At 37.0% G+C, this 12916-nt stretch overlaps 1 protein-coding gene across 1 annotated transcript; it reads left to right on the top strand.

Moving 5' to 3' along the window:
* Nucleotides 1-8560: 8560 nt before the first annotated feature.
* Nucleotides 8561-10891, top strand: LOC132162150 (syntaxin-71-like). The gene is made up of 8 exons (XM_059572411.1): nt 8561-8935; nt 9145-9270; nt 9846-10005; nt 10138-10223; nt 10334-10402; nt 10484-10528; nt 10622-10684; nt 10786-10891. The coding sequence occupies exons 1-8, from the start codon at nt 8780-8782 to the stop codon at nt 10864-10866; spliced, it is 786 nt and encodes a 261-aa protein (XP_059428394.1). The 5' UTR covers nt 8561-8779; the 3' UTR covers nt 10867-10891.
* The last annotated feature ends 2025 nt before the right edge of the window (nt 10892-12916 follow it).

The following is a 12916-nucleotide window of genomic DNA, read 5'->3' as shown; positions in this document are numbered from 1 at the left end:
AGTGGAATCAAACATCTTGCAAAACTCTTTTTCTTTGTTTGAAAGGAATTCGTTTAAATCATGTGGTCATGGCAAAGCGCTATTGGTGGCAATAAATACCTCAATCCCCCATGATTGATGTATCCACTTCCTTTGAAGGCTGAAGGAAAGGAGTGCCCTCGATTGTTCTGGAGTCCACCATAATTGACCACCCTTATCTTTTTTTTAGCCAGAATTTGCCTTAGTCCACCAACCCCGCATCCCTTACTCCACACTCGCCAGAACATGGACATTGGAGAGCGTAAAAGTTGTGGGTTTGTAGCCTTGTTTTTCCTTAGGGTTTCTCCATATAGCCTTGTTTTTCCTCAAGGTTTTTTCCATGGTTTTTCCTTAGGGTTTTCTCCCTATAGCCTTGTTTTTCCTCGAGGTTTTCTCCTTGCCACTAGAGGTGGATTCATGCCTCCTTGTTTTTCCTCAGGATTTTCTCTTTGCCTCCGGGGGTGGCTTCATGCCTCCTTGTTTTTCTTTAGGTTTTGCTCCCTATATCCTACTTCCTGTAAAATAAGAGGCATCAGTCGGTCCGCCGATCTTTAGATGCTTAAGTCAGCCTTATTCTTTTATTAAAAATATCTATGCCTCCAAAATCGAGGGCATACCATGCCTTTATGAAAAAGTCCGAAAGCAATAGCATAGTTGATAAAACATAAACCTAAGAGAAAATAAGAAAATACACAAAGATACCACTAGTCACAGTTTTGTATTTTATATGTTGCACGAGTGTGATAAGTGCCTTGCCCCCTCTTGCAGGGTCCTCGGTAGCTACCTTCTCCGTATTTCAGCTATCACATCCTGGTTCCTTACTTCTTTGGGCTGTTGACTCCTATCCTTCTCCTGTCTTCAATCATCTCCTCTTTTCATGCTTTCCCAAGGGCCATTCTCCCGACCCCTATCTTTTTTTTTTTTTTTTTTTTCATTTCGAATTTGACTGATTTTCGAGTTTAGATCTTCTCTCTCTTGGCAAGTTGACAATCGCACGAACATGTGTTCACGACCATGACAATTTTTTTAAATTATTGTTATGAAAAACGAAATAATTGTTCCCACAGACGGCGCCAAACTATTAGAACAGTTTTTTGTCTAACGACTTCCAGTATGGTGTGAGCTACATGTTCTTCGAGGCATGCGCGTGCAAGATTTGGAATACTCTTGTAATGCTCCATGATGACTGCAAAATAGTAAGAGCGTCAAAGGATCCGCCGGTGTCTATGCTGAGAAAATTTCGATGCCTAAGTCAATTCCTTAGAGAAAAGCAATTTGATGAGTAAAGCTCAATTATTCAGCCTAATTGAATAGATGAGAGAGATCGTTTTATACCTTGGTGCAGCGGTCCTATTTATAGGCTAAGGAGTGGAGTTAGACTTTGACTATGTCTCCTTCTTCAACTTGATGTGGGAGTACTAAGAGTTTGAATTTGATCTAGTGTCCTACTTTACTTAGTCTTGGAGTAGGACTATTGTGTTAGATTCTTCAAGGAATTTTAATTGGACCTAGATTGAGACTCCTACTCCAATGGTGCTTCCTTCGTGGGCTTGACATAGGCCTTAAAACCCAAAATCTGATGGGCCGGTTGAGTGAAAATATTCCAACAGTTTATATTTTCTTTCCTGAATAATAGGAATTGTATCAGACGAAAAACTAAAAGCTGCTTTGATCTTCAAACTGTTTGTGATATTATGAACTGCAAGGAAAAGTGCATGCTAGAATTTTCAAACGTACCTATCATTATGATGTGTGATAGAATTCTAGGCTTATATTGCTGCTATTATCCCGGCCCCGGGCTATTACCTCCACATATTGCTTAGTTACTCGATCTATTTTATGGATTCTAAGTATATTTAAAGAATAAACATAATTGATGGCTAGATTTACTAAAACTTCAAAAGAATGTTACAAATAGACATTGAGAACACAAGTATCTCTTGTAAATCAATTACTACCAAGAAATTCAATCAATCCCTCTGATCACAAAAATAATTCATGTTCTCGGAATCTCATCAGAGTATAAACTTTTTAGTTTGACTACTACGCTTTTTCACCACAAATCCAAACAAAAGAAATGCTTTATTTTTAATCACAAGAACAACCCTAGAGACTGAAATGGCACTTGCGTGATTGAGGCTAACGTCATAGATTGAGGGCGGCTGTGGCACTCTTCTGTTGATAGCACGGTGCATGGAGGTGTCTTGGTGATTAGGTGCAAGCTCTTCTATATAACCAGTACTCATGGCTGACAACCCATAACTCGTACGCTCTCCAATGTCCACGTTCTAGCGAGTGTGAAGGAAGGGATGCAGGGTTGATAGACTGAGGCAAATGCTGGTTGAAAAAAAAAAAGATGAGAGTGGTCAATTATGGTGGACTCCAAAAGAATTGAGGGCACTCCTTTCCTTCAGCCATCAAATGAAGAGGCTACATCAATCATGGGTGAGTAATGTATTTATTGCCGCCAATAGCGCTTTGTGAGGACCACGTGATTTAAACGACTCCCTTTCAAATAAAAAAAAAAGATTTTCGCAAGATGTTTGATTCCACTTGCTAACATAGTGCCTTTCATTGTTTTTACACTTGTCTTTTTTCTTAGTACTTCTTGTTTTACTTCTTCTTTAGTTGGTGATTTCCATGCCTTAGTCACACTTAAAAAAAGTTTTGAATTCTCTGACTCCATTCTAAATACTTGGAATTCTTCGAGTCCTAGCTTAGTTTGTTCCGGGGTTGGAATTCAATGCTCTAGGGGATGCGTTGTTTCAGCAGGGTTGAATATGAGCGGCTGTGTGTCACCTCAAATTTCATAATTTGATCGGCTTACTAACCTTTCTCTTGAAAGTAATCGGTTCACAAGTACCTTTAGATTGCGAATTTTAGTAGTCTTTGATGGCTAAACATCTCATCCAACCTTTTCAATGGCAGCTTGGATTGGAACTACTCGAGCATTGCCAACTTGAAAGTGTGTAATGCCTATGGCAACAACTTCACTGCCTTTCTTCCGCTTTGGATTACGATCTTGAAGAAGCTCAAGCTCTTAGATCTTGTTTACAATCATTTCTTTTGTAGAATCCCATGAATCTATGCAAATCTGGTTGGCTTGGAGTACCTTTCGCTTATGTTAAATGATTTGCATGAAAAAATCCACTGCAAGTTGGGCAATCTCACTAACTTGAGAGACATTCATTTGGATTTTTAAAATTTTGAAGGTGGGATCCCAAAGGAATTTGGGAACTTAGTGAATCTAGTTTGAATGAGTTTGTAATTCTGTGGATGGGTGGCCTAATTCCAAAGCAATTAGGCAACTTGACAAACTTGATGTACCTTGAGCATTCCTTAAATGCACTTACTGGTGAAATTCCATTTGAGTTCGGCAATCTTAAGCACTTCAAGCAATTGGTATTGTCTTTGAACAGTCTACACATGTCTAATCCATACTGCCTCGCAGACTTTCCAAATTTGAAAACTCTTCAGCTACCTCAGAACAACTTCACTGGCATGATACTTGGGAATATGGGACAGAACAGAAAGTTTCACTTACTCGATTTGTCCACAAATAAGCTCACTCGTACAATCCCTCAGAACTTGTGTTTATCAAATCAACTCATAGAACTGATTCTCTTTAAAAACTTCCTATCTGGGGCCGATTCTTAAAGGACTAGGGATATGTTCAAGTCTCACCACAATGAGGTTGAATGGTAGCATCCCAAATGAATTCCTATACTTGCTTCAACTAAATTGACTAGAGTTGCAAAACAATTACCTATTAGGAACCTTGCCAGAGAATGCCAATAGTTCACCGGAGCCAGTAAAGTTAACATAGCTTGCCTTATCAAACAATCGTGCGTCTGGTCCTTTACCTCATTCATTCTCAAATTTCTCTTCTATCGAATTCCTTTTACTTGGTGGAAACCAATTCTCATGTCTCTAATCCTTCAAGAATTGGCCAAAAGAGAAAGTTTTTAAAGAGTCAATTCTATAAGTTGATTTGACAAACACAAGCTCTGAGGGATTGTGCCAATGCGCTTATTTGTGGAAAAATCAAGCAATTGAAGCTTTATGTTCTGTCTCATATTCTCAGGAATCATGCCAGTGAAGTTGTTCTGGGGTAGGTAAAGAGTTTTCAAATTTGGATAGTCTACAAGGTAGTCTGGAATGGACTTGTGCAGACTGTTCAAGGACAATATCAGCTGCTTGAGGTGCTTGAGATTGATGAACTCAAATGGAATTTCACCGGTAAGTGCATTTACGGAAAGGTCAAGGTACATCAGGTTTGTCAAGTTGCCTAATTGCTTTGGAATTAGGCCATCAAATCTACAGAAGTACAAACTCATTCGAACTAGATTCATCCAATTCTCATGTTTGTAGTCCTTCAGGAATCGGCCCAGAGAGGAAGTTTTTAAAGAGTCAGCTCTATGAGTTGATTTGACAAATACAAGTTCTGAGGGATTGTACCAATGCGCTTATTTGTGGACAAATCAAGCAACTGAAGCTTTATGTTCTGTCCTATATTCTCAGGAATCATGCTAGTGAAGTTGTTTTAGGTAGGTGAAGAGTTTTCAAATTTAGAAAGTCTATAAGGTAGTCTGGAATAGACTTGTGCAGACTGTTCAAGGACAATACTAGCTGCTTGAGGTGCTTGAGATTGCCGAACTCAAATGGAATTTCACCAGTAAATGCATTTACGGAAAGGTCAAGGTACATCAGGTTTGTCAAGTTGCCTAATTGCTTTGAAAGTAGGCCATCTAATCCACAGAAGTACAAACTCATTCGAACTTGATTCACCAAGTTTCCAAATTCCTTTGGGATCCCACTTGCAAAATTGTTAAAATCCAAGTGAATGTCTCTCAAGTTAGTGAGATTGTCCAACTCGCAGTGGATTTTTCCGTGCAAATCATTTAACATAAGTGAAAATACTCCAAGCCAACTAGATTTGCACAGATTTTTGGGATTCTACCAAAAAAATGATTGTAACCAAGATCCAAGAACTTGAGCTTCTTTAAGATCGTAATCCCAACTAGAAGAAAGGCAGTGAAGTTGTTGCCATAGGCACTAAACACTCTTAAGTTGGCAATGCTCGAGTAGTTCCAATCCAAGTTGTCATTGAAGAGGTTGGATGAGATGTTTAGCCATCGAAGACTTCTCAAATTTACAATCTCAATGGTACCTATGAATTGATTACTTGCAAGAGAAATGTTAGTAAGCTGGACAAGTTTTGAAATTTTAGGTGATACTCAGCCGTTGAGATTCAACCTTATTGAGTCCACTAAAACAACATATCCCTTAGAGCATTGAATTCCAACCCCACAACAAACTGAGCTAAGACTCGAAGAATTCCAAGTATTTATAATGGAGTCGGAGAATTCAAATATTTTGTAAGTGTGACTAAGGCGTGGAAATCACAAACTAAAGAAGAAGTAAAACAATAAGTGCTAAGAAGAAAGACAAGTGTCAAAACAATGAAAGGCACCATGTTAGCAAGTAAAATCAAACATCTTGCAAAAATCTTTTTCTTTGTTAGAAAATGAGTCGTTTAAATCACGTGGTCCTAGAAAAGCGCTATTGGCGGCAATAAATACCTCACTCACCCATGATTGATGCTGCCCCTTCCTTTGACGGCTGAAGGAAAGCAGTACCTCAATTGTTCTAGAGTCCACTGTAATTGACCACCCTCCTCTTTTTTTCAACTAGCGTTTGCCTCAGTCCACTAACCCCTCATCCCTTCCTCCACACTCGTCAAAACGTTGACACTGGAGAGCGTACGAGTTGGGGTTGTCAACCATGAGTACTGGTCATAGAGCAAACCTTTCACCTAATCACATAGACACCTCCACGCATCATGCCGTCAACAGAAGAATGCCATAGTCGTCCTCAGTCTGCAAAGCCAGCCTTAGTCATGCAAGTGCCATTTTAGTCTCTAGGGTTGTTCTTTTGGTTAAAAAGAAAGTGTTTCTTTTGTTTGGATTTGTGTTGAAAGAGCCTAGTAGTCAAACTAAAAAGTGTATACTTTGGCGAGATTCCGAGAACATGAATTATTTTTGTGATTAGAGAAATTGATTGAATTTCTTTGTAGTAATTTCTAGCCATCAATGATTTTTACTCTTTACATTTTGCATAATTAATGCCCTTATATGATCTTGTAAGTACCTTCTTCAAAATCTGGAGTTCACTCTTCAAACATTGTACAAGGTTCTATGGCATTATCTGAAGATATTGTCAAATAAATTAAATGTAAGGAGTTTTAGATAAAAACTTGTTCTAAAATTACCGTTTTCATCTTAGCAAGCAAAAGATGTGATCAGCCACAAATCCACATTTTCATTCCAAAGCAGAAGCAAAAACAAAAATAAAAATTGAAAAAAATATATATAAAAGGATAACTAAAACTAAAAGCAATTATTTGTGCTTAAACAAATAACTTCAGACAAAAAAAAAAAAAAAAAAAAAAAGATCTTCGGCCTTCATTACCACAATCAATCACAAACACTAAGAAAATCAAGAAAAAAGAAAACAAAAACAAAAAGAATCAAACTTTAGCTCTTCTTCAAAAGTCGTTTAAACACACAGGCTTTCAACATTCAAGACGTCTAACAAAATCACAAACCCACATTTTCATTCCAAAGCAGAAGCAAAAAACAAAAAAAAAAGGGATAACTAAAACTAAAAGCAATTCTTTGTGTTTGAAACAAATAACTTAAGACAAAGACAAAGACAAAAAAAAAAAAATAAAAAAAATAAAAAATCATCGGCCTTAATTACCACAAACAATCACAAACACTAAGAAAATCAAGAAAAAAAGAAAGAGAGAAAGGGACATTGTTGGACAAAGAAATGAAAATATGAGATACTCCAACAGCCTTCACTCCTCCAATTGTGTGTGTGTGTGTTTTTTTTTCTATCCATTGTCTATATGAGAGAGAGCCAAAGCAGCTTAAGAGAGGGAAAATGGAGAAGAAAGGCAAACTATTGTTGTGAGTGTACGTATAAATATTGTGTTTCACATTGAGAAAGTATAAAGAAAATAACAGTTAATATATTAAAGTGCACTGAAGCACATTAATTTAAACTTTTGGGTTAAAATAGTATCTATATATGTATATTAATGTACTATTGGTGGATTTCCTAGGCAATTATCTCACTGACAATTGGTAGCAAATATATGGATATCATAAGTAGTGGGCCAGGACCCATTAGCTTAGTCTTTTAGACTAGATTGATGTCCAAATATACTATTTCTAACCACTATTGTGAACATGCATTAATGGGAAAGGAATCTAGATTTGGGGCAAGAGACTGACAATTTAGTTAAGAGTACGCCAAAAGTTTTTTTTATGTCTCTCTTGTGTTCCTTTAAAATTGATATGACTTTAAAATTATCATTGGTTGTGATAGATCACTATTAAATTTTGATTAAATAATGATTTTAAAAAGTCACAAATGCTAGGTGCTCTGGATATTATTTTCTAAAAAAACAAAAAATAAAGTGATCCTTATTTCTCTTACTCAGTTTTTAGAAAATAGAGAAGTGCTAGAGAGCCAAACAAATGAACCCAGAAACATTTTCAAACTGACGTGGCAATGGTTTTTAAATTAAAAAAATGCAATTATTTCTCCCTTGTCTGCCACTCACGGTCTGTCACGTAAGTTTGAAAATTTTTCTAAGTTCATTTGTTTGGCTCCATAGCACTTTTCCAAAAAATAATATCTACGTAGAACTAGAAAAACACAAGGAGAGCACCTAATACTTCCTTGTTTTCCTAGTTATAGGTAGATATTATTTTGTTAAAAAGGATGAGAGAAATAAGAAACCAGTGGGGCCAGTTTCTTTTTTGAGTTTTTATAAAATAATATCCACCTATGATTATAAAAACTAAAAAAAGAAAAGAAAAGCCGTAACATGTCCCATAAAAAAAGGACATAGAAAAGACATTTATTTAGCAGAACTCTTTATTTAAACTACAAGAAATTTCCTATGGACAAAATTTTTTTCAAAACTGGTCTGAAGCAAATATAATCAAATCCATGTAAAATGTCTATAAACATTTAAAATATACATTAAATTTTTAACTACACTAATAGCAGTTTATTAATTTAGACTAATTTAATGTGTCTTTTAAATATTTACAGATACTTGACACTATTTTACATGAATTGAAAGATATTTTCTCGAGACCGATTTAAAAGAAATTTCTGTCAATTTCCTATTAGAATTATTCTATTTCTAGGAGGTAAGCCTGCTATTTTCTTTAATAAAGTAATTGCAAAAATATTATAAATATCTCACTGGTGTAAAAAACCAAAAAAATTTAATATTCGAGCAACAAAACAATCATTGAAACTTGACTTGCTTGTGAGCTCGGTCTTAGACGATCCGAACTCGAACAGTTCATAAACAGCTCAGTTTTTTTTTTTTTTTTGGCCAGTCTAAACAGCTCAGTTAAGTCGTCTTCATTCTTGCGTAGAAAAATAAAAGTCATCTTCGAAAAATGTATGCGTGTCAAGTGAGCTCTCATATAAATCTTAAAAATAAAAAGGAAAAAGAAAATGCAAAACAGGTTGTAGTTAGAAGGTTTTCATTTTTATCTGTTTCCTTTTGAAACCACTTACTGTGTTGGTTCCTCTCAGATCTGACATCGTCACCAAGAAATCATCATTCTCCGCCTGCAATTAGGTTTCATCCGTTCCTCTTTCTAAGTGCTCTTCATATTCTCTGATCGAAATTTGAAGGTGAAAATCAGAGAGAGAGAGAGAGCAGAAGATGAGCGTGATCGACATTTTAACAAGAGTAGATTCGATCTGCAAGAAGTTCGACAAATACGACGTCGAAAGGCAGAAGGATCTCAATGTCTTCGGCGACGATGCCTTCGCTCGCCTCTACGCCGTCGTTGAGACCGACCTCGAGGCTGTTCTTCAGGTGCCTTTCATTTCTTAGATCTTCTTCTTTTCACGACCGTTTGGTTGCTTGGAAACTGAGGACAAGAGTGTAGTTCGGTAGAAGACTCGCATCAACTTAGCTAACTAGTTGACTAAGTCTTAGCTGAGTAGAGATTTTTGGTGCCATAGGAAGAATTAGGGTTTTATTATTCAGTTTTCGAATCAAATTGAGAGTAATCTTGTCTGCAGAAAGCGGAGTCTGCTTCGAAGGAGAAGAATAAGGCATCGGCGGTTGCGTTGAATGCGGAGATTCGTCGAACCAAGGCTAGATTGCTAGAGGAGGTCCCCAAGTTGGAGAGACTGGCTGTAAAAAAGGTTTCCATTTTCATTTCTTTGTACTTTCATTAATTATTTCTTTTTAGAGAAGTCTGATTTTCACCGTTTTAAGTTGGAACCAATTGTTGAAGGCTTCTTCAATTCATGCATGTAAAGCTTACTGTGTTACATTCTCACTCGATCTTGTTTCTATTTTGGGATCCAAAGTCGGTCTTTGTTAGTCATTGCTCGGTTTCGAAAGTTCTTAATTGAATTAAATCTAAATCCTAAGGAATGTACTTTTCAAAGAGATTTTTTTTTTTCATCTAGAGGAGATGCTTGTTTATTCAGTATCGGACTATCCATAGCACTCGTATCAATTCTACTAAGTTATTAAGTAATTCCTTTTGACTGTCGCCTTGTTTTAGCCGATCTCAATATCGGGTTTTATTTATTATATATTTTTTTTTTTTTATGGATTGTGGTTTCAAGTAATGTATTGGTGTTGAAATTATCTTAGTGACGCCACTGTAGTTGAATTTTCATCTTCATGTCTTTGTTATACCGTGTAGAACTAAAATTACAACTGCTTCTTTAGCGTGGTTGTTGCGCAATTGATATAAATCCATCTACAGGTGAAAGGACTTTCGGGGGAAGAGCTTGCTGCCCGGAATGATTTGGTGCTTGCATTGCCAGATAGGATTCAAGCTGTACCTGATGGGACTGCACCTGCACCCAAACAAACTGGAGGTTGGACTGCCTCGGCTTCTCGTACCCAGATCAAATTTGGTTCAGGTGGTTTGTTTACTTTATTCAGATGTAAAGCTTTATGGATCCATTTCTGGTTTGCCATTTAACTTTAATTTATGTGAAGGAGACTTTAAATTGACTGTTGAGGTTTGCTTGTGTGTTTCATTTTGATTGTAGATGGGCAGGTTAATGATGAATTCTTTCAACAAACCGAGGAGTCGAGTCAATTCAGGCAGGAGTTTGAAATGCGCAAAGTGAAGCAGGCAAGTCACTTTTTTGGGACTTGTAAATTTTTTATCTGTACTTAATATTTTGGCATATATGTTTCTTCAGCTATGGTATCTGCAGCTTATCTGTTTCCACATTCCTACAGGATCAAGGTTTGGATATGATATCAGAAGGTTTGGATACACTGAAAAGCATGGCTCATGATATGAATGAGGTTTGCTGTCTTGTATATTTGTATGTGCTCTTTTGCAATATTGACACACGTTAAATTTATTGTATCATCTAATGAGTGCAGGAATTAGATAGGCAAGTTCCTTTGATGGATGAGATTGACACTAAGGTGAGAAACATCAATCTCTGTTTGTAACTTCAAAGCTACACAGATGGAATTTAAGTTATATATCACTTAGTTGTACCATTCACTTTTTTATAGGTCGACAAGGCAGCAGCTGACCTTAAGAATACTAATGTTAGACTTAAACACACAGTGAATCAGGTAATTGAGCAGCAACTCCTTCGAGTTTGGATTTGTGTCTGTTTACTTTACCCGGTTCTAGATTTTTGGCTGCAACTAATACTAGTTTTATTTTCTTCCAGCTGAGGTCCAGTCGAAATTTCTGTATTGATATTATTTTGTTGTGTATAATTCTTGGAATTGCTGCCTATCTATACAAGTAAGCTCCTATCTTTTCTGTTAGTGGTTTAAAACATGCAACACCCCTCATTGTTCATTTATCTTGATTATATTTATATTTGTTGTTGTCTCATTCTACTTGGGTGAGCTCTTCAAAATCTTCTGATTCCAGCTGTCAAGAATTCCAGGAAATTGGGTGAACCCAAATTCATATGATAAAAGATGATGAAAAAAACATTCAAGTTAATTTTTTTTATAAGTAATCGATTATTATCATTAAAAGTGTAAAGGTGCCCTTAAGTATATAGGAAGTATAGAAAGAGGATGTATCTAGCTAGAAGGAGCAAAAAGGACAAGGAAGTCACTATAAATAAGCGACAAAGGAGAAATATAAGTTGCTGACTAAAAATACAAATCTTTGAAGAAAAAGCACTTGATCGCATCCAAAGTTTTTTCATGGTTCTCAAAACTTATGTTATTCCTTTACCTCCATAAACACTATAAAAGGCATGTAGGCATCATCTTCCCTACAACCACACTCCATGTACTACCGGTACTCCACCAACAATCATAAAAGTTAGCTACACTTCTAGGCATAACCTAAGACAAACCAGAATGACTGAAAAAGACAATCCAAATGGTGTAAGCCACGTCACAATGAAGAAGAAGATGATCCACAAACTCTCAATTCTTCTTACACATGCAACATCTGTCCACCACAATAACATTCCACTTCCTAAGGTTATCCATGGTAAGGATCTTACCTAGAGCCGTCGACCAAGTGAAAAAGGCCGCCCTCAAGGAGGCATTGCCACCAAACACTATTTGAAGGGAAGCGACATCCTTCATTACAAACCAAGGAACAATAGAAGGATCTAATCTTAAACAACCCTCTTTTGGAGGGGACCCACCACAGCTTATCTTCACTTCCTCGACTCACTCTGCTTGAATACAACACCCTAAAGAATGAGGCAAAGTCATCTACCTCTCAATCATGAGCCGCTCTAGCAAACTCATGTTCCACTGATCGAAGCCACTTAAAACTCCAAGTGAGCTACGACTGAGGCATCCTTTGCACAGACAATACCAAATAGAGTTGGAAAGGCTTCCTTAAGGGCCACAACCCCACACCACTAATCATGTTAGAATCTAATCTTGGAGCCATCTCCGATCTCAAATTTGGCGTGGCACACAAAATTTCTCCAACTCCTCCTAAGATACTTCCATAACCCCACCTCAAACGCACCAGAAGGCTCAATAGAACACTACCCAGCCCACGAACTATCAAATTTAGCTTCCACCGCCATTCTCCACCAAGCCTCTCGTTAATGCACATAGCGTCAAAGCCATTTACCTAAGAGAGCATGTATCCACAAGTTCCGAATTCCCAACCCTCCTTCAGAGAGCGGTGAACAAACTTTGGATCAACTAACTAGGTGATGTTTGAACTCGTCGCCTAGCTCACCCCATAAGAAATCATGTTGGAGCTTCTCAATACAGTTTGCAACACTCGCAGGGATAGGAAAGAGGGACATGAAATACGTATATAAATTGGAAAGTGTGCCCTTAATAGGGTAACCGAGGCTGAATGAAAAAGCAAGGATTGAGATGACTAGGCAATTTTTTATAGTTTGTGGAATAATCAGATTTGTTATTGAAGCTTTCTGATTTGGTTTTGCTTTAGTTTCTCAGTTACGCACATTTGAGTAATTTTCTTTGCTTTCTATCTGTATTATCATATGCATAGTGGAGGCCATATGTTACCTATTGGAATTACCATTATAGTACCCTAATCTTCTATATGGAAATCAACTTAGTTTCAGTCATTCATAAGGATAAGAGATTGTGGAGGTTCATGCAAAGTGTTGTCTGATTGAATTTGAGCCTTATGACATTGAAGTGCAAATCTCATTAACATGGCTATTGGTGGGTGGGGGGGGATTCATTATTGCAATCATGATGGCCATAGAACATTTCCATTGAAAGGAATGTATGTATACGTTGAGACTAGAACTATATAATTTGCCATAACGAGAAGAAATGGTATTTTACGATGAATGAATTGCTGAGAAGTTAGTCTTAGCACCATATACT

The sequence above is a fragment of the Corylus avellana genome, chromosome ca9 (assembly GCF_901000735.1).
Source record: "Corylus avellana chromosome ca9, CavTom2PMs-1.0".
NCBI lineage: Eukaryota > Viridiplantae > Streptophyta > Magnoliopsida > Fagales > Betulaceae > Corylus > Corylus avellana.
The sequence above is the reverse complement of the archived record's forward strand: the minus strand, read 5'-3'. Positions and strand labels throughout refer to the sequence as shown.